This window comes from Ovis aries, chromosome 18 (genome assembly GCF_016772045.2).
Source record: "Ovis aries strain OAR_USU_Benz2616 breed Rambouillet chromosome 18, ARS-UI_Ramb_v3.0, whole genome shotgun sequence".
NCBI lineage: Eukaryota > Metazoa > Chordata > Mammalia > Artiodactyla > Bovidae > Ovis > Ovis aries.
This window is the reverse complement of record NC_056071.1, coordinates 17,313,651-17,336,943: the sequence shown is the minus strand read 5'-3', so window position 1 is coordinate 17,336,943 and position 23,293 is coordinate 17,313,651. Positions and strand designations below refer to the sequence as shown.

The window sequence follows — 23,293 nt, the reverse complement described above, 5'->3', positions numbered from 1 at the left end:
GTCATTTGTTTCTAGAAATTTTTTGAATTCCCTTTTAATTTCTTCAGTAACCTTTTGGTTATTTAGAAATGCGATGTTTAACCTCCATGTATTTGTGTTTCTTGCAGTTTTTTTCTTCTAATTGGTATCTAGTCTCATAGTGTTGTGGTTGGAGAAGACGCTTGATATGATTTCAATTTCCTTAAATTTACTGAGGTTTGATTTGTGACCCAAGATGTGGTCTATCCTGGAGAATTTTCCATGTGCACTTGAGAAGGTGTATTCTTCTGCGTTTGGATGGAATGTCCTGAAGATATCCATGAGATCCATCTCATCTAACATACCATTTAAGACTGTCTTTCCTTTTAATTTACTGTTTTGATGATCTGTCCATTGGTGTGAGTGGGGTGTTAAAGTCTCCCACTATTATTGTGTTCCTGTCAATTTCTCCTTTTATGTCTGTTAGTGTTTGTCTTATGTATTGAGGTGCTCCTATGTTGGGTGCATAGATATTTACAATTGTTAGTCTTCCTCTTGGATTGATCCCTTGATCATTATGTAGTGTCCTTCCTTATCTCTTGTAATCTTTATTTTAAGGTCTATTTTGTCTGATATGAGGATCGCTACTGCACCAGGGTCCAGCCCCCGCAGGATCCAGGGAAACCCAAAGGAGAAACGGCATCGGCAATTGCGATTGCTTTAGAGAGAGAGATAGTTAAGAATGTTGTAGATAAGAAAATAGAGGAGAGAAAGAGGCTGATATTCCTTGGTTTACATAGAGAACAAATAAAACTTTAAGACAAGAAGTTTGCCCTGTTCACGGAGGCCACAGGTGCCCTCCCGGTCTCCTGAGGGAGTGAAGACGCAGAACGTCTTCCCCTTCAGGTCTTAGAAACCCGGGCAGATAAGTGAACGCAGGGAGCCCCCATGCTCCAAGGGATCAGCCTGAAAAAGAGAGGGGGAGAGAGAGAGAGAGAGAGAGAGGGAGAAGAAAAAACACGGGGTGACCAAGCTTCTGCGAGGCCCAAAAGCTTTAGTTTTCAAAAGGTACTTTTATAGCTTGCCTTATGCATAGAGGGAAATGAAAGATGCAAGGTCATACAGAGTCAGCACAAACATTCCAGCAGTATTGCCCTTATCGAAACCAGGATTTTTCTGCCTACCTTTCCCACCAAAGATGTTGTGTATAGTATCTTCTGGCCTTGGAGGCCTGTGAACATTTTATGACCCTCTTTTGATAAAGGCTGCTCAACCAGAAAACCTATTTTCCCTCAAAGTGTTTTTTCTTTATATTTCTAATCTGTGTCAGCCTCAGAAAATGCCAAACAGAGTTAAAACGTTTTCACAGAGCAAAGGTGCAGTGAGTTACAAGATAGAACCAATTAGCTCAAAAGTCTGATATGGTTAAATTCAAGGCTACACGTGTTTTTCTTGCATTCTCACTATATTAACTAATGCATTCCCAGGTGCACAGTGGATAAGAGATATGGGAACTTAGCAACAAGCATTGGCCCAGTAATGAAATCCTACATCAGCACTAGCACCACTCTAATAACTTTTAACTCTTTCAAAGGCTCTATGTTTTAGGCTTTCTGTGCCTCTCACAGTTGGGAGGCTGTAAATAATCACATGCGTAGCTGTAAGAGTCTGGATATACCTTCTGAGCAAGCTAGAATGCTAACAGAGGGGGGTTGATTTGAAATATTCCTCTCATGTCCAGGAGACTTATTAGCTATAGCCCTAAGTTGATTTTCTCCAGAGAAAAGTGGTCAGGGTTAGCCCCCTGCTAATGTCAGAGGAGTTGGGGAAAGTCATGAAACAGTAAAACAGACAGATTCTGGTTTGGGGGTAGCTGCTTGAGAAAGCCTAGGGAGCCCCTTGAGTTCTGAAGCCTTGCTTAACAGTTCTCTTCCACATGACCCTGTCATGGGGGGGATCTCCCGTGGTGGCTCCCAGCACTACTGAAGCTTTCTTTTGCTTCCCATTTGCATGGAATGTGTTTTTCCATCCTCTAACTTTCAGTCTACATGTGTCTTGAGGTCTAAAGTGGGTTTCTTGTAGACAGTGTATATACAGGTCTTGTTTTTGTAGGCATTCAGCCAGTCTGTGTCTTTTGGTTGGAGCATTTGATCCATTTACATTTAAAGTAATTATTGATATATATGTTCCTATTGCTATTTTCTTAACTGTTTGGGGTTGATTTTGTAGATCTTTTTCCTTCTCTTGTATTTCTTGACTATATAAATCCCTTGAATATTTGTTGTAAAACTTGTTTGGTAGTACTGAATTCTCTTAACTTTTGCTTGTCTGAAAACCTTTTTATTTATTTACTTGAATGAGATCTTTGCCAGGTACAGTAATTTTTTTCGTAGATTTTTCCATTTCAGTACTTTAGATATATCCTGCCATTCCCTTCTGGCCTGCACAGTTTCTGCTGAAAGATCAGCTGTTAAGGATATGGGGTTTCCTTGTATATTACTTGTTGCTTCTCCCTTGCTGTTTTTAATATTCTTTCTTTGTGTTTAGTCTTTGCTAGTTTGATTAGTATGTGTCTTGGCATGTTTCTCCTGAGTTTATCCTGTATGGGACTCTTTGCGCCTCTTGGACTTGATTGACTATTTTCTTTTCCATGTTGGGGAAATTTTCAACTATAATCTCTTCAAAAATTTTCTCATAACCTTCCTTTTTCTCTTCTTCTGGGACCCCTATTATTTGAATGTTGGTGTGTTTGATATTGTCCCAGAAGTCTCTGAGATTATCCTCAGTTCTTTTTATTTCTTTTAGTTAATTCTGGTCTTCAGAAGTTATTTCCACCATTTTATCTTCCAGCTCACTGATTCATTCTTCTGCTTCGGATATTCTGCTATTGATTCCTTCTAGAGTATTTTTAATTCAATAGTTGTGTTATTTTATCTCTGCATGTTTATTCTTTAATTCTTCTAGGTCTTTGTTAATTGATTCTTGCATTTTCTCCATTTTGTTTGCAAGATTTTTGATCATCTTTACTATCATTATTCTGAATTCTTTTTCGGATAGTTTGCCTATTTCCTCTTCATTTATTAGGACTTCTGTGTTTCTAGTTTGTCCCTTCATTTATGCACTGTTTCTCTGCCTTTTCATTATTTTTCTTTTTAAACTTATCGTGTTTGAGGTCTCCTTTTCCCAGGCTTCAAGGTTGAATTCTTTCTTCCTTTTGGTTTCTGCCCTCCTAGGATTGTTCCAGTGGTTTGTGTAAGCTTTGTATAGGGTGAGATTTGTGCTGAGTTTTGTTTGTTTGTTTTTCTTTTTAGGCTGAGTGAGGTGGTAATCATGTCTGTTCATGATTGATTTTGTATTTTTGTTTTGTTTCTTGCTGAGATGAGGTGTCCTGCACAAGGCGCTACTGGTAGTTGGGTGATACCGGGCCTTGTATTCAAGTGGTTTCCTTTGTGTGGGTTCTCACTATTTGATACTCCCTAGGGTTAGTTCTTTGGTAGTCTAGGGTCTTGGAGTCAGTGCTCCCACTCCAAAGGCTCAGGGCTTGATCTCTGGAAGGAACATGAATATTACCCAGTTCATTGGTTCTCATCTGGAGGTGTTGGTTGGCTGCTGCGGAGACAATGCTACTGGTGTCTTGTTGGACCAGAAATGCCCAATCAGGCACGATAGTGGCCATTTGCCTGAGCTGTCTCTCACCAGGAGGTCCCAGTAAGGAGCACAGTGCAGACAAGCTGCAGCCAGGCCAGTGTACCTGATTCTTTTAAATAATGTTAAAAGGTGAATGGACACTGAAGTCTTGGGAAAGAATAAACAAGATTTTCAGTGTTCACAAGTTTTTGTGCCTTTTTTTTTTTTTTTTAGTGTTCAACTCAAAGTTTTCTCATTCTGGTTTATATAAATTCAAAAAAAGTGTAAACAAATATAACTAATTGTGGATTGTAAATGAGTCTATCCGTCAAAACCTTGCATTCATTTTTCGAGTGAAAGATGGAAGACTGATCCAGTGAATTTATTTTCATTTGTTTTAAAATCCATCTCTACAACAACATATAAAGAAATCAAAACCAACAATTTGATTCCTAAGTATACACCTAACAAATATATATATATATATATATATATATATATATATATATAATTTCCCACAGTAATAGAGGAGGAAATAGAAACCCACTTCAGTATTCTTGTCTGGAAAATTCCATGGATAAAGAAACCTGGTGGGCTACAGTCCATGGGCTGCAGAGTCGGAGATGACTGAAGTGACTTAGCACTCACGCACACACGTTCGCAGTAAGTTCATAGCAGCCCTATTTATAATAGTTAAACTGTTACTATCCAAATGTCCAGTAGCAATACAAAATATAGATGAATTGGGTAACAGTTGAATCTTGATGTTATGTACAAATGAGAACAAATAAAGCACAAATGCTTGCAAAATTTGCACAGATTGTGTTTGAATTTCAAAACACGATTGAATAAAAGTCAGACCCCAAACTAGAAATCTGCTTATATAAAGCACAGAAACAGACAAAACATATGATGTAAGAGGTCAGTATAGCAGATTGTTTTGGGGAGGGGGTTTAATGATGGGAAAGGTACAGAAGGTGGGTTTCTGAGATATTTAATATTATCTACTTTTTGGCTCAGACGGTAAAGCATCTGCCTACAGTGCTGGAGACCGGCTTCAATTCCTGGGTCGGGAAGATCCCCTGGAAAAGGAAATGGCAATCCACTCCAGTACTATTGCCTGGAAAATCCCATGGACAGAGGAGCCTGGAGGGCTACAGTCCATGGGGTCGTAAAGAGTGGGACACGACTGAGCGACTTCACTTTCACTTTTATTTTTTGCTCTTGGTGCTGATTATACAAGTACACTCCATGAATGCATATATACAGAATCTAGAAAAATGGTACTGATGAACCTATTTGCAGGGCAAGACAAGAGATGCAGACATGGAGAGCAGGCATGAGGACGCAGTGGGGCGGGGCTGGGAGGGGCGGAGAGTAGCAGTGAGGCATGCATGCAAGCCAAGCTGCTTCAATCCTGGTCGACTCTGCGACTCTGTGGACTGTAGCCTTCCAGGCCACCAAGTGTAAAATAGATGGCTAATGGGAAGCTGTTGTTAAGCACAGGGAGCTCAGTTTGGTGCTCTTTGATGACCTGGAAGACTGGGATTGGAGGTGGGGGAGGGGAGGCGGGGGGAGGGAGGTTCAAGAGGGAGGGGATATATGTATACATACAACTGATTCACTTAGTTCTGCAGCAGAAACTTACACCACACTGTAAAGTAATTACACTCCAATAATAAACTTTAAAAAATAAAAAAGGGAATGCATTTGAGTCAGTTCTAATGAGGTGCATGAACCTAGATCTTATTATACAGAATGAAGTAAGTCAGAAAGAGAAAACCAAATATCGTATATTAAGGCATATATATGGAATCTAGGAAAATGGTACTGTTGAACCTGTATGCAGGGCAACAATGGAGACACTTTAAATTAAAGATGCTTGCTCCTTGGAAGAAAAGCTGTGATGAGTCTAGACAGCATATTAAAAAGTAGCGGTATCACTTTGCCAACAAGGGTCTGTATAGTCAAAGCTATGGTTTTTTCACTAGCCATGTATGTATGTGAGAGCTGAGCCATAAAGAAATGTCGAGAGCTGAAGAATTGATGCTTTCAAGCTGGGGTGTTGGAAAAGACTCTTGAGAGTCCCTTGGACTGCACGAAGATCAACCCAGTCAATTACAAAGGAAACTTTTAGATTCAGAAAACTCTGTGTCTCCCCTCTCCACACACACACCCAAGGTTTCATTGAAAAATAACATACATAGAGAAAAGTGTGGATAGCACATATCATAATTGTAAAGCTTCCCAAAGTTTCACAAATTGAACATACCCACGTAATGAGCACCTAGATAAAAAACAGAACACCAACTCTGTCTTTTGACCTTCCCCTGCCAGGCTTCCTTTAAATGACTACAATGCCTCAACTACAACAGTTCTCCTGCTTGCTGCAGCAGAAATAACAGGTTGATTTGCTTTGAGACTTCGTTTCATTATGTCCCAATAATTAGGCTTAGGAATATTTAGCTAACATGTTGGTTTCCTTATCTGCTGTGGGTAAGGGGGTAACGTATATTTTATTGCCTAGCATAGTGGCTGGTGCTAGTTGGTGCTCAGTAACAATCTGGAATAAAGATTTAAAAGGAAAACAAGACTTGATAAACAAAACATCTTAGGAATAAACAGTGATTTGGAGAAGAGAAAATAGACACCAGGCTACTGAAGACAGTTTGCATTCAGGCAACTGTGTCTGACCATTAACACTGCTAATTAATATCAGTTTAATATCCCTCTGCTTGATATTACAGTTAGGGTTATAATGTTGATATTTTGAAACTAACTGTGTAGGATGTTACATCACCTTTGCTTTTCATTTCAGGATAATAAAGAAGATGTTACAAATAATTATCATTAAAATGGTTGCTTATTCTCAGTGAGTTGAGGGCCTCTGCTCTATGCAAATTTCTCCACCCACTCACTTTTCTTGGAACACTTTTGGAATGTTCATGCCTCTTTGCATCCTTCAAGCCATTACTTCCTTTTGGAAGGGCCAGAAAGGAAAAACTATGACTCAATAATAACATGTTTGAAAAACCAAGACAGGAGAGAGGTGGTCCTGAAATGTGTGTTGCTGCTGCTGCTGCCAAGTCACTTCAGTCGTGTCCGATTCTCTGTGACCCCATAGACAGCAGCCCACCAGGCTCCCCCGTCCCTGGGACTCTCCAGGCAAGAACACTGGAGTGGGTTGCCATTTCCTTCCCCAATGCATGAAAGTGAAAAGTGAAAGGGAAGTCCTCAGTCATGTCCAACTCTTAGCGACCCCATGGACTGCAGCTTACCAGGCTCCTCCACCCATGGGATTTTCCAGGCAAGAGTACTGGAGTGGGGTGCCATTGTTCGCAGGCATTTTACAACATCTAGAAGTTTAGGCATGGTTCAAGCTGTCATATACAACAGACAAGCTTAGAATTAGGGATGGCAGTGAAAATCACTACACAGATCACAAAAGAAGGCAAGAATGGTTGGCAAGGAATATTCAGACTGAGACAGGCAGCAATCTTGTCCCCATGGTTATTTGGCCATTCGCTGAAGACTCTGGATGAGGGAGATGAACTTAAGCTAAGTGTACTACCCATACCTGCCCAATAGGCTGGACTTTAGTAAAAGACTATTTCCAGCAGGTTGTTGGTCAATGGGAAGTAAATATATTTAGTACTGCGTTTAACATAATGGATCAAACAGTGCTTTTCTGGGAGATGGGGAGTGGAATTCAAAAGATTTAAAGTAAAATAGGAAACTATTTTTACATTAATCAAACATTTGCTGAGTGTCTAATACAGGCCTGGTATAGTAAAATGCAGAGAAAACAAAGTTGATAGTCTTAAGCCTTTGTATACTCAGCTCCCAAGAATTTTTTCAGTTGATTCTAAGTCCCTGGAACAAGTGAAACTGAGATTTGGATTCTGGATCTCCTTGATAATTGCTGAGGGACTGCGAGGGACCAGGATATGTGGGGGAATGATAAGCAGATAAGTTGTGAGCTAACGGTAAAGAACTGTGGGCATGTGTGAGCGCTAAGTCGTTCCAGTCACGTCCGACTCTTTGGGACCCTATGGACTGTAGCCCGCCAGGCTCCTCTGACCATGGGATTCTCCAGGCAAGAATACTGGAGTCGGTTGCCATGCCCTCCTCCAGGAGATCTTCCCCACCCAGGAATCAAGCCCACATTTCTTATGCCTCCTGCATTGGCAAGCAGGTTCTTTACTGCTGAGCCACCGGGGAAGCCCCAAGGATAAAGAACTGATACAGATCTAAACAGCTATGCCCCTTCATCCCTGTCCATAAATACTGTATAAAACATATACCAAATAAAGTCAGACAAAGAAAAATAGCACATGATATCACTGATATGTGGAATCTAAAACATGACACAAAGGAACTTATCTACAAAACAGAAACAGACTCATAAACATAGAGAACAGACTTAAGGCTACCAAAGCGAAGAGATGCAGGAAGGAACAAATGAGGAGTTGGAGATTAGCAGATGCACACTGCTATACGTAAACCAGACAAACAACAAGGTCCTGCTGTATGGGACAAGGAACTAGATTCCATATCTTGCAGTAAAGGACAATGGGAAAAATATGAAATATTCTGAATATTTTAGAATAAATCAGTCATCTTGCTGTACACCAGAAACTAACCCAACATTGTAAATTAACTGTGTGTGTGTGTATGCAGTAGCTCAGTCATCACCGATTCTTTGCAACCCCATGGACTGTAGCCCGCCAGGCTCCTATGTCCATGGAATTTCCCAGGCAAGAATACTGGAGTCAGTTGCCATTTTCTTCTCCAGGGAATCTCCCTGACCCAGGGGCTGAATCTGTGTCTCCCGTGTCTTCTGGATTGGCAGGTGCATTCTTTACCACTGAGCCAGCAGGGAAGCCTCACTTACATGTATGTGCACACACATATATGAAAACACTAGTGTATACATATATTTTGTGTACATATGCATTATTTTTATACACATGTAATTTCATATATATGCAATGTTGTCTTCTCTACTTCTGTTCTGTCTTTTCTTCTCATAAACTTTGGTTTCCTAAGCATGCGGAAAACCAGTTTTCAAAAAACTAACAAAAGATATGTCTGAGATGAACAAAAAGTACCTAAGGGGCTTGAAAGATTTCGCCCTTAGGAAAAGATGGAAATGACCAAGCATGTGTAAGCAAGCAGCTGGGATGCTGAGGGATTCTCAGGTATATGATTGACAGTTTTCTGCAAGGATAATAGCTTGGTCTCCTGTGCCATCACACTAACAATGCAGGGAGCTTTATTTAGGAAAAGAAAAAGAAAAAACAAGACAAGAAGAAAAGGACTTTTCTATCTTTCAGCCAAGAAAATTCCAATTTAGCTCTTGAGTATTACGGAATGGACATTCAGGGTAAGCAGGATAGGCAACGACAGCAAGGATCTCAGACCCTCTACTTCTTTGTCCTTTTGTCTGTTAACACTAGAGTTTCCAGAGGCTCTCAGATTCATGGAAACTAAGTATCCTTTGGGGAATTTGGGGGAGAATGAATACATGCCTATGTATGACTGAGTCCCATCACTGTTCACCTAGAACAATCACAACATTGTTTGTTAATCAGCTACACCCCAATACAAAATAAAATGTTTTAAAAAATAAAGCTTAAATAAAAATAAAGTAGCAATAGTAACACAAAAGTTATGTAAGTCTTCTCCTCCTGCACTAGTTAGTAAGGGGATCCTCTTGTATATTTCCGAAGAATTGAGATTTCTGGCTTAAGCAACAAACACACCCTAGAATCATAGATGATTATTAAAGTGTCTCTGGAATTCTCTAGTGGGCTCTCAGGCAGCCTGTAAACCTGCCTCTACTGACTTTCCATTTGTCAAGGAACTCCCTTGCCCTTGCTCTTGGGCACTTTGGATACCTACCCGGTGCCATCTTTAGAAGCAGATTTCATTGTACCAGGGCTCCCAGTCAATCCTCTGACCCTTTTAAAACAACCTCGGGGACAGGGAAGCCTAACGTATGTGGTTCATGGGGCCACAAAGGGTTGGACATTACTTGGTTACTGAACAACAAACAGAGATATTTCACCTCTTGGCATCTCCGTTTCCTTGTGTGAAATGAAAGTAAGAATAGTATTTATCTTCTTATGAGTGAATGAAACAAGTACATATTGACACATCCCTTGGAGTGCCTGGCAAATTATGCTATAAATAATAGTATTTGCTATCATGGATATTCAGTATATGCACTGAATCATAATCTTTTTCACTCCCTCAAGCCACCATTTTCTCTAATCTGGAGTTTTGCCTCATCCTTCTAATCACCTACTTGCTTTTACAATACCTTTTTCTCTCTTGCTTTCTCACTGTCTTCCCCAAAGGAGCTGGAGTATTCTATTTAAAAGGAAGTCACACTCAAAGTTTCCAGGATCTTATCCACTTCAGAAGAGAAGTCAGGTTCTGGCCATGTTCATCAAGACCCCATTATAAAATCTGATTATTTGGAACCTGCACAATCCAACATGCAGCTGCCTCTTCGTCTGCTTATTATGGAGCACTGCCACTTGCTCCTCCCCAGTCACGCCTCCCAACTAGTTCTCTGTGGTTCTGCCACAGGGCCTTTGCACATGTCATTTACTTCACCTGGAAAGCTCTTCCTTCGTGTATCCACATAGTTCCTTTTCTCCCTTCCTTGTGGTCTCTGCTTACATGTCATTTTTTAATCACTTTTTTAATCAGATAGAATATTCTTAAATGTTTTCTTAAAGATGGGGAGTCAGGGTGAAATCCTATGGTCTGAATTCCTCAGAATTCATATGTTGAAATCCCAGCTGGCAAAGATGATGGCATTAGGAAGTGGGATCTTTAGGAGGTGCTAAAGTTATGAGGGTGGGGCATTCGTGAATGGATTAATGCCCTTAGAAAAGTGATCCCACAGAGCAAAGTGTTAGTCCCTACCACCATTTGAGGACATAGCAAGAAGGTCCCAGCTATGAACCAATAAGAAGGCCGGCACCATGCTGGCACCTTGAGCTTGAACTGCTGATCTGTGAGAATTAAAAAGCTGCTGTTTATAAGCTAAGAGGCTCATACTTTGTTATACCTGAATGAAGAAAAGCACTATGCAATCTCTATCTCGTTTTATTTGTGTATAAAACACTATTGCTGTGCCATATTGTATATTTATTTGTTTCTTAAAAATATAATTAAGGCTTTAATTATTATTCTGTCTTTCTTCATTGTTATAAACTTATCTCTAAATACTAGCAAAATACCAGACACAAAGTAAGACAACGAATATCTGTGAGTGGAGAAGCAAATTCAACATTTTTGCTTAATTTTAGAAAATATTTTAATAGTTTTCCTATGTGGACAGATTAAAAGGGAAAGCCTTTACAGTCTCTTCAATAGAAGGGGGGAGTTGATAAAATTTAGCTTCTATATAAAATAATAGTTAAAACTCTCTTCAGACTTAAAGCAAAAGGAAACACTCTTATCTTAATAAAAGTATCAACCAAAATCCCATCAGACTCTACAGTAAATGCTTAGGGACACTGTTTTTAAATCAGCAACAAACAAAAATGATGCTAACAATCACCACTTCTATTCAAAATTTAATTGGCAGCCTTCACCCATAAAGAAAGAAAAAAAAGCAAATAAATATTGGTCATAAAGGAGATTAAAAGAAGCAAGGGAATCCACAGCCAATTTATTAAAATTGATAATTTTAAAACTATAGCTAGGTGCTTAAATATAATACCAAAATTAAAACTAAAGTGAATTCTTATATGCTAGCAATACAGAGCAATAAAGTATAATTTTAATGTAGTAATTGCATTGCCAAAATATTAAAAACTCAACTGTCAGATAAATCTAACAAAAAAGATACATGGAGAAAATGGCAAATCTTTATTTGATGGCACTAAGAAAGGTAAAAGTAAAGAACTTTTAGTAGGTATAGTCAATATTTTAAATAATTTTCTCCAATTCATCCATAAACTTAATGCCATTACAGTCTACATTAAACAAATATGAACAGGTAATTCAAAGAGAAACAAGAATGAAAAGTAAGCAAAACAAAAACAAAACCAAATCTGTATCCAGGAGATGTTAGTGTTTATTTACCAACAAATAAAACCACAAAGAGATACCAATGTGCACGGACCACACTGAAAACAAGGAAGGCAGACACCACTGGAAGCTTCTATGCATAAGGAGCAGCTAGCCATGTCATGCATTTGTGAAAATGTAAAACTGTTGCAACTACTTTGGAAAAGAAGTTGGCATTGTCTTGTAAAGCTGAAGGAATATATTGTTTGTTTAAATATGTAATATTTACATAAGTGAATGGTACAGATGAGCGACAATACATACGCCATAGTGAGTGGCAACCCACTCTAGTATTCTTTCCTGGAGAACCCCATGGACAGAGGAGCCTGTCAGGCTGCAGTCTATGGGGTGGCAATGAGCCGGAGAAGGCTGAGCGACTATACTACTACTGCTATCACATACACACAGCTTCCCAGCTGGCTCAGTGGGCAAAGAACCTGCCCGGGGCGCAGGAGACATAGGAGACGTGGCTTTGATCCCTGGGTCCGGAGGATCCTCTGGAGAAGGAAATGGGAATCCACTCCAGGATTCTGGACTGAAAAATGCCATGCACAGAGCAGCCTGGCAGACTACAGTCCCAAGGCATGTAAAGAGTTGGGCATGACGGAGTGAGTACACGCAACTCATAAGCACAGCATATCTAAATAGAGACAGATCACAAAACACATCGTGGACTGGAAAAACAGATTTCAATAAAGTAACTATGGTTTGACACCCATAATATGAAGTCAGACACACATACTCACAATGTATGGTTTATGGAAATATAAAAATATATGATGAAAGCATAATGGTTGAAGAACATGATACAAATAAAAAATAGAATGGTTATCATTGGCAGAAATGTATCTCACCATATTTACAAGAGAAAGAGGGGAAATATGATCATATCAATAGATGCAGAAAACCATCTGATAAATTTTAACTCTCATTCATGATGAAATCTGTCAATAAACTAGAAATAAAAGGGGAACTTTCTCAACCTAATAAAAGGCAATGATGAAAATCTAACCAAATCCTACCATTTCTATTGAACAGTATTTATAGAGAATTCAACAAGTGTAATAAAGCAAGAAAAAGTTAAATAAATTACAAGTAAATTGGAAAATGTTAAACTGTCTTATTTACAGAGAATAAAATCATAAATATAGAAAATTTCTAAGAAATCTACAAAAATTGCTGTAACTAATAAGTGAATTTATCTGTGTGATTAAGATGGAAAACTTGACATATAAAATCAATTGCATTCTATATACTAGCAACAATAATTGAAAATATAATGTAAGTAATATTATCATCAACTACAACTCAGCACTCGCCATTGGAACTTGCCAACTACCTCTGCAAGGATTAAATAATGTTCGGCCTCAGCTGTTGATTTTCCATAACTTTTGAAAGGAATTCAGGGTGGAGAGCAGAAATGAGGCACTCTGTGCTCTGGGAAAAGCTGGCAGGACAGGTCTTCAGACAGTTAGATATTTTCAGGAGGCAATGTTATGAGCACAATTCTTGTATCTGCTCATATCTAGAAAAGCACTAAAATCTTTCATGATGACAATTGCTCCTCATGATTAGTAGGAGGAGCAGTTGTGTCCGACTTTTTGCGACCCCGTGGAAAATAGCCCGCCAGACTCCTTTGTCCATGGAATTCTCTAGGCAAGAATACTGGAGTGGATTGCCATTTCCTTCTCCAAAGGATCTTCCTGACCCAAGGTTTGAACCTGAGTTTCCTGCATTGCAGGCAGATTCTTTACCATCTGAGCCACAAGGGAAGCCCAGCAATAATGTTCTGCAAAAATATATGTGGTTGACTGTATGGACTCCCCCTTTACCAAAATCACATAAATATTGACCTTCCACCCTATCTCTTTGGAGAAGTTTTTCAGTTATCTGAAATGCTGTCTCCAGGGCTGTAGTCCTCATTTTGCCACAAATAAAATTTAACTCCTAACTCTCGTATTGTTCATGTTTCTTTAAGTCAGTACTATTGGTAGTTCCATCAAGAAAATATAAAGCATTTAGGGATAAACTTGCTATAAAGTAATCAAGATAGTTAAGTGAAGTGAAGTCGCTCAGTCGTGTCCAACTCTTTGGGACCCCGTGGACTATAGCCCACCAGGCTCCTCTGTCCATGGGATTCTCCAGGCAAGAATACTGGAGCGGGGTGCCATTTCCTTCTCCAGGGGATCTTCCCAACCCAGGGATCGAACCCAGGTCTCTTGCATTGCAGGCAGATGCTTTAACCTCTGAGCCATCAGGGAAGCCTCAAGATAGTAAGGCATTAGCAAAAGTATAGACATACAGATCAATGGATTTGAATAGTAAGTCCAGAAATATATCCAAACATATATGGTCAACTGATTCTCATAAAATGTACCTGGGTAAATAGAGGAAATTATGTTTTTATTGTGGTTGTTTTTAAGCAAATGATGCTGGAACCATTGGTGTGTCTGTGTGCTCAGTCATGTTCAACTCTTGGCGACCCTATGTACCGCAGGTCACCAGGCTCCTCTGTCCATGGGTTTTCCAAGCAAGAATCATTGCAATGGATTGCCATTTCCTCCTCCAGGGGATCTTCCTGACCCAGGGATCAAATCCAGGTCTCCTGTGGCTTCTGCGTTGGTAAGCGGATTTTTTTTTTTTTTTTTTTTTTTTTTTTTTACTGCTGATCCACCAGGGAACCATTGATATCCACATGGAAAAATCTGAATCTCAGCATATAACTTTCATACAGTAATGAACTCAAAATGAAACACAGGACTACAAGTAAAAACTAAAATTATAAAGTTCTAGATGCAAACATAGGAAATTTTTAAAGCCTACACCATCAACAAAATTAACCATAATAGAAAAAGTTGTTAGACCTCATTTAAATTAAAACCTTTTCCTCTTTGAAAGACACCACTTGAAACACTAAAAAGAAAGCTATAGAAGAAGAGCAATTACTGACAAAAGATATATCTGATCAAGAATTATATCCAAAATAAAGAAAAAAACTTCCAAACCCACAATAAAAACACAATTGACTAATAAATGGGGCAAACTCTTGAAAAGAAACGCCACCAAAAAGTTTTAGAGATGGCATATAGCATATGAAAAGATGCTCAGTAGCCTCAGTCATCAGGGAAAAGCTGATTATAAACATAATAAGATGTCACAGTATACACATTAGCAAGAAAATTAAAAAGGCTGATGATGGTAAATGCTGGTGAGATAAAGGATAACTTAAATTTTCACATCATTGCCGGTGGGAGTGCAAAATGATCCAGTCATTAGAAAATCATTAGGCAGTTTAGGGGTTAAACATAAATGACCATACAAACCTCAACCATTCCATTCCTAGATACTTACCCAAGCAGAATGAAAATAGATGTCCACATGAAAACTGGTACCACAACAGCTTTATACGGATGCAATTCAAATGCTCAGCAACCAGAGGATGGATAAACGCAATGTAGCCTATCTATGCAATAGAATACTATTTCATAATAAAAAGCAGCAAGCTACTAAAACATGTAACAGCTGGATCAATCTCCACGGATGAAGCATGATGCTGAATGAAAGCGGTCAGATAAAAACACTGCATGTTTTCATTAGTATAAAATTTAGAAAATGCAAACTAACCTCTTTGGCAGAAGGCAGATTAGCAGTTGTCTGTCAACAGCCAGGAGTGGAGGCAAAGATAGATTTCAAAGAGGAAGAGAAAAAAAGTATAATGTAAATGTATTGTTGTATGCATCTTACTCATCACATGTGCACTTAAAATGGATACTCTTTATTGTATACATATTATAGTATAGTAAATTTGACAAAAAGGGCATCGTTAAGAAAATGAAAAGGCACCCACTGACTGGTAAAAATATTTCTAATATATAAAGGTAATTGTAATTTATGTATATATAAATATTATAGAATATCTAAGCATATATGTTAGAAATACATAATACATATATATAATAAGTATATGTATTTCTAATATACATTATATATAAACATATTATAGGAATGGGATATACATATGTATACATAAATATATAATGTGATATATAAATATATATGCACATCTGTCTATATTATTTATATTTATATATGCTATAGAAAATATATATTATAGGAATGATTTACCACATATATATACACAAAAATCTTGTATCTGAAATATACGAAGGAAACTTTAAATTCCATGATAAAAAGACAAGCTAATTTGAAAATCGAATGGACAAAAGATGTCAACAGATGAGTTACAAAGAGTATATAGGAATGAATGACCAATAAGTACGAGAAAAGATGATCAACAGCATTGATCCTTCTGGAATACATTTTAAAATCAGAGTAGCTAAAATGAAACAATCAAAAACAAAACCACTAAACTAAACCTACCTAGTGGATATGCATTAAATAAAACATTCATGCATTTCTGGTATGAATGTAACATAGTACAAATTGCTTTGGAATGCTAAGAATTTAGACCTGTATACAACAATTTTTACATACAATGCAACAACTTCTTGTCTACTTATACAAGAGAAATAACAGCAAACATCCACATGAAGTCTATGCTCATACTTGTACATAAATATATTTTTAGTAGTTATATTAACAACTAAATATAATGGAAGCAATTCAACTGTCTCTCAACACGAGAGTGGGTATGCAAATTGTGGTAAACGATGCAATACTGCTCAGAGCTAAACAGTAACTTCCTACAGATACATGATACAACATGGATAAATCTCAAAATTATTGCTGTGCAAAAAAGTCAGAGACACCAAGTACATATACAATGCAGGATTATATTTATATGACATTTTAGAACATTTAAGACTAATCTTTAGTGACAGCTTATATTGGTTATTTGGGGCATAGGATGAAGAGGATGGCCATTGATTGCAAAAGAGCACATGGGAACATTTTGGAAGTAATGAACATGATCTTTATCTAGATTATAGACATATATACTTGTCAATATATACTCTTGGAGGGCACAAATGGAACCTTGTGTGCACCAGGACCCAGGAGAAAGGAGCAGTGACCCCACAAGAGACTGACCCAGACTTGCCCGTGAGTGTCCAGGAATGTCAGGGACCTTGTGAAGGAGCTCTCCATTCTCTTCATTACCTCCGCCAGAGTTTGGCCTCAGGTCAAACAACAGGGAGGGAACACAGCCCTGCCCATCAAAAGAAATTGGATTAAAGATTTACTGAGCATGGCCCTGCCTATCAGAACAAGACTCAGTTTCCCCCTCAGTCATCTCTCCCATCAGGAAGGTTCCATAAGCCTCTTATCCTTCTCCATCAGAGGTCAGACAGACTGAAAACCACGATCACAGAAAACTAACCAACCTGATTACATGGACCACAGCCTTGTCTAACTCAATGAAATGATGAGCTATGTAAGGCCACCCAAGACAGATGGGTCATGGTGGAGATTTCTGACAAAATATGGTCCACTTGAGAAGGGAATGGCAAACCACTTCAGAATTCTTGCCTTGAGAACCCCATGAACAGTATGAAAAGATGAAAAGATTTAACACTGAAAGGGGAACTCCTCAGGTCGGCAGGTGTCCAATATGCTACTGGAGATCAGTGGAGAAATAACTCCAGAAAGAATGAAGAGATGGAGCCAAAGCAAAAGGAACAAACAGTTGTTGATGTGACTCGTGATGGAAGTAAAGTCACATGCTGTAAAGACCAGTATTACATGGGAATCTGAAATGTTCAGGTCCATGAATCAAGGCAAATTGGTAGTTGTCAAACAGAAGATGGCAGGAGTGAACACTGACATCTTAGGAATCAGTGAACTAAAATGGACTGGAATGGGAGAATTTAACTCAGATGACCATTATATCTACTACTGTGGGAAAGAATCCCTTAGAAGAAATGGAGTAGCCATCATGGTCAACAAAAGAGTCCTAAATGCGGTACTTGGATGCAATCTTAAAAATGACACAATGATCTTTATTCATTTCCAAGGGAAACCATTCAATATCACAGTAATCCAAGCCTATGCCCCAACCAGTAATGCTAAAGAAGCTGACGTTGAACAGACCTATGAAGACCTACAAGGCCTTCAAGAACTAACACCCCCAAAAGATATCCTTTTCATTATAGTGGACTGGGATTGAAGAAAGTAGGGAAAACCGCTAGACCATTCAGGTATGACCTAAATCTAATCCCTCATGGTTATACAGTGGAAGTGAGAAATAGATTTAAGGGCCTAGATCTGACAGATAGAGTGCCTGATGAACTATGGAAGAAGGTTCATGACACTGTACAGGAAACAAGGATCAAGACCATCCCCATGGAAAAGAAATGCAAAAAAGCAAAATGGCTGTTTGGGGAGGCTTTACAAATAGCTGTGAAAAGAAGAGAAGCGAAAAGCAAAGGAGAAAAGGAAAGATATAAACATCTGCATGCAAAGTTCCAAAGAACAGTAAGAAGAGATACGAAAGCCTTCAGCGATCAATGCAAAGAAATAGAGGGAAACAACAGAATGGGAAAGACTAGAGATCTCTTCATGAAAATTAGAGATACCAAGGGAACATTTCATGCAAAGATGGGCTTGATAAAGGACAGAAATGGTATGGACCTAACAGAAGCAGAAGATACTAAGAAGAGGTGGCAAGAATACACAGAAGAACTGTACAAAAAAGATCTTCACAACCCGGATAATCACGATGGTGTGATCACTCATCTAGAGCCAGACATCTGGAATGTGAAGTCAAGTGGGCTGTAGAAAGTATCACTACGAACAAAGCTAGCGGAGGTGATGGCATTCCAGGTGAGCTATTTCAAATCGTGAGAGATGATGCTGTGAAAGTGCTGCACTCAATATGCCAGCAAATTTGGAAAACTCAGCAGTGGCCACAGAACTGGAAAAGGTCAGTTTTCATTCCAATCCCAAAGAAAGGCAATGCCTAAGAATGCTCAAACTACCGCACAATTGCACTCATCTCACATGCTAGTTAAGTAATGCTCAAAATTCTCCAAGCCAGGCTTCAGCAATATGTGAACCATGAACTTCCTGATGTTCAAGCTGATTTTAGAAAAGGCAGAGGAACCAGAGATCAAACTGCCAACATCCACTGGATCATGGAAAAAGCAAGAGAGTTCCAGAAAAAACATCTATTTCTGCTTTATTGACTATGCCAAAGCCTTTGACTGTATGGGTCACAATAAACTGTGGAAAATTCTGAGAGCGATGGGAATACCAGACCACCTGACCTGCCTCTTGAGAAGTCTGTATGCAGGTCAGGAAACAACAGTTAGAACTGGACATGGAACAACAGACTGGTTCCAAATAGGAAAAGGAGTACGTCAAGGCTGTATATTGTCACCCTGCTTATTTAACTTATATGCAGAGTACATCATGAGAAATGCTGGACTGGAAGAAATACAAGATGGAATCAAGATTGCCGGGAGAAATATCAATAACCTCAGATATGCAGATGACATCACCCTATGGCAGAAAGTGAAGAGGAACTAAAAAGCCTCTTGATGCAAGTGAAAGAGGAGAGTGAAAAAGTTGGCTTAAAGCTCAGCATTCAGAAAATGAAGATCATGGCATCTGGTCCCATCACTTCATGGGAAATAGATGGGGAAACAGGGGAAACAGTGTCAGACTTTATTTTGGGGGGGCTCCAAATTCACTGCAGATGGTGATTGCAGCCATGAAATTAAAAGACGCTTACTCCTTGGAAGAAAAGTTATGACCAACCTAGATTGCATATTGAAAAGCAGAGACATCACTTTTCCGACTAAGGTCCATCTAGTCAAGGCTATGGTTTTTCCAGTAGTCATGTACGGATGTGAGAGTTGGACTGTGAAGAAGGCTGAGCACGGAAGAATTGATGCTTTTGAACTGTGGTGTTGGAGAAGACTCTTGAGAGTCCCTTGGACTTCAAGGAGATCCAACCAGTCCATTCTGAGAGAGATCAACCCTGGGATTTCTTTGGAAGGAATGATGCTAAAGCTGAAACTCCAGTACTTTGGCCACCTCATGCGAAGAGTTGACTCATTGGAAAAGACTCTGGTGCTGGGAGGGATTGGGGGCAGGAGGAGAAGGGGACGACCCAGGATGAGATGGCTGGATGGCATCACTGACTCGATGGACGTGAATCCGAGTGAACTCTGGGAGTTGGTGATGGACAGGGGGGCCTTGCGTGCTGCAATTCATGGGTCGCAAGGAGTCGGACATGACTGAGCGACTGAACTGAACTGGAATGCAAACTTAGGAAGTCAAGAAACACCTGGAGTAACAGGCAAATTTGGCCTTTGAGCATGGAATGAAGCAGAGCAAAGGCTAACAGAGTTCTGCCAAGAGAATGCACTGGTCATAGCAAACACGCTCTTCCAGAAACACAGGAGAAAATTCTACACATGGACATCACCAGATGGTCAATACTGAAATCAGATTGATTATATTCTTTCCAGTCAAAGATGGAGAAGCTGTATACAGCCAGCAAAAACAAGACTGGGAGCAGACTGTGTCTCAGATCATGAACTCCTTATTGCCAAATTCAGATTTAAATTGAAGAAAGTAGGGAAAATCACTAGACCATTCAGATATGACCTAAATCAAATCCTTTAAGATTATACAGTGGAAGCGACAAATAGATTCAAGGGATTAGATCTGATAGACAGAGTGCCTGAAGAACTATGGATGGAAGTTCACGAAATTATACAGGAGGCAGTGACTGAGACCATCTCCAAGAAAAAGAAATGCAAAAAGGCAAAATGGCTGTCTAAGGAGGCCTTAAAAATAGCTGTGAGAAGAAGAGAAGCTAAAGGCAAAGGAGAAAAGGAAAGATATACCCATTCGAATGCAGAGTTCCAAAGAATAGCAAGGAGAGATAAGAAATACTTCCTCAGTGATCAATGCAAAGAAATAGAGGAAAACAATATAATGGGAAAGGCTGGAGATCTCTTCAAGAAAATTTGAGATACCAAGGGAACATTTCATGCAAAGATGGGCTCAATAAAAGACAAAAATGGTATGGACCTAACAAAAGCAGAACATATTAAAAAGGGGTGGAAAGAACACATAGAGGAACTATACAAAAAAGATCTTCATGACCCAGATAATCACAGTGCTGTGATCACTCACCTAGAGCCAGACATTCTGGAATGCAAAGTCAAGTGGGCCTTAGGAAGCATCACTATGAACAAAGCTAGAGGAGATGATGTAATTCCATTTAGCTCTTTCAATCCTTAAAGATGATGCTGTGAAAGTGCTACACTCAATATGCCAGCAAATTTGGATGATTCAGTGGCCACAGGACAGAAAAAGGTCAGTTTTCATTCAAATCCCAAAGAAAGGTAATGCCAAACAATGTTCAAACTGCTGTACAGTTGCACTCATCTCACATGCCAGCAAAGTAATGCTCAAAATTCTCCAAGCCAGGCTTCAACAGCATGTGAACCATGAACTTCCAGATGTTCAGGCTGGATTTAGAAATACAGAGGAACCAGAGATCAAATTGTCAACATCCATTGGATCATAGAAAAAGCAAGAGAGTTTCAGGAAAAACATCTACTTCTGCTTTACTGACTATGCCAAAACATTTGACTGTGTGTATCACAACAAACTGTGGAAAATTCTTCAAAAGATGTGAATATCAGATCACCGGACCTGCCTCCTGAGAAATCTGTATGCAGATCAAGAAGTTATAACTGGACGTGGAACAACAGACTGGTTCCAAATCAAGAAAGGAGTACATCAAGGCTGTATATTATCACCATGCTTATTTAACTTATATGCAGAGTACAACATAAGAAATGCTGGACTGGATGAAGTACAAGCTGGAAACAAGATTGCTGGGAGAAATATCAACAACCTTAGATATGCAGATGAGACCACACTTCTGACAGAAAGTGAAGAACTAAAGAGCCTCTTGATGAAAGTCAAAGAAGAGAGTGGAAAAGTTGGCTTAAAACTCAACATTCCAAAAACTAAACTATGGCATCTGGTCCCATCACTTCATGGCAATAGATAGGGAAACAATAGAAGCAATGAAAGACTATTTTGGGGGGCTCCAAGATCACTGCAGATGGTGACTGCAGGCATGAAATTAAAAGAAGATTCCTTCTTGGAAGAAAAGTTATGACCAATTGAGACAGCATATTAAAAAGCAGAGACATTACTTTGCCAACAAGTGTCCGTCTAGTCAAAGCTATGGTTACTCCAGTAGTCATGTACGGATGTGAGAGTCAGACTGAAAGAAAGTTGAGCACTGAAGAGTTGATGCTTTTCGACTGCGGTCTTGGAGAAGACTCTTGAGAGTCCCTTGAGAGCTAGGAGATCCAACCAGTCCATCCTAGAGGAAATCAGTCCCGAATATTCTTTGGAAGGACTGATGCTGAAGCTGAAACTCCAATACTTTGGCCACCTGATGTGAAGAACTGACTCATATGAAAAGACCCTGAAGCTGGGGAAGATTGAAGGTTGGAGGAGAAGGGGAGGACGGAGAATAAGATGGTTGGATGGCATCATGGACTCAATGGAGATGAGTTTGAGTAAACTCTGGGAGTTGGTGATAGACAGGAAAGCCTGGCATGCTGCAGTCCATAGTTCTCAGAGTCACACACAACTGAGGGACTCAACAGAACTGAACTGATACTTGTCAAAGAATGTCAAATAATAGACTTAAAATGTGTGCCTTTTGTATTATGTAACTGTGACTCAATAAAATTGAGTTTAAAAAATTCAGAAGTGGGGCTACCATAGGGCATCCAGAGGGCTGGTAGTAACGATATTTTGCTTACCAGGTGATATGATGTGTGCGTGCAGGACAAGAGCATTTTTTAAATTGTATTTTAAGCCTTCTATATGTATACAGTACATGAGTGTTTATTGTGAAAGACACGGAAAATGTGGGGAACTGTCTGGACCCAGGAAGCAGAATTTTGGTGAATAAGATGTTTAAACTAGGCCTCCCCTTAATATAACTCAGCTCATCTAACTCTATGGGACCGATGGTTTGAAATGGTGATAGATCCTGTTTTGTTCCAAAAGAGCTTCAGTTGTCCTGGGCACAGAAGCTGGTGTTCATATGAAGCAGGAATATTATATGGGATTCAAATTAAAAGCAGTTAAATCACATGAGGACAATTCTATCAAATTCACAAAAATATAACTCTTCTGGAAGTTTGAGCTTCCCAGGCGGCTCTAGTGGTAAAGAACCCGTCAGCCAGTTCAGGAGATATGACAGACATGGGTTTGATCCCTGAGTCGGGAGGATCCCCTGGAGGAGGGCATGGCAACCTACTCCCGTATTCTTCAGCCTGGAGAATCCCACATAAAGAGGAGTCTGGAGGGCTGTGGTCCATGGGATCACAAAGAGTCAGACAGGACAGAGCAATTTATCATACACACACATATGTAAAGAACCTTACAAGTCACAGAGAGAGAACTAATGCCAAGAAGACAGAAAAAAAAAAAAATCATGAACAAAATACTCATAAAACAGACTCAAAGAGCTGAGAAACATAAAAACATTTATTATAAGTAATTAATGAATTGCAAATAAAATAAAAGTCAGTTTTTCTGCATAATCAAACAATCAGAGTGCACTTAGAATGACACTGTCCAATGAAGTTAAGGAAAAATATATATATAA

The 23,293-nt window shown here is 39.2% G+C and overlaps 1 protein-coding gene across 7 annotated transcripts in view; it reads right to left on the bottom strand.

Moving 5' to 3' along the window:
- Positions 1-23,293, bottom strand: part of AGBL1 (AGBL carboxypeptidase 1) — a 1,135,995-nt gene that overhangs the window by 127,583 nt on the left and 985,119 nt on the right. For 6 of the 7 annotated variants that reach the window (XM_060401589.1, XM_060401587.1, XM_060401582.1 and 3 more), the window contains one exon: positions 15,301-15,330. In XM_060401589.1, the coding sequence (XP_060257572.1) occupies positions 15,301-15,330 (30 nt within the window). Of the gene's footprint in view, positions 1-14,295; positions 15,331-23,293 lie in introns of those variants that run through there. The other variant, XM_060401588.1, reaches the window with a different exon arrangement.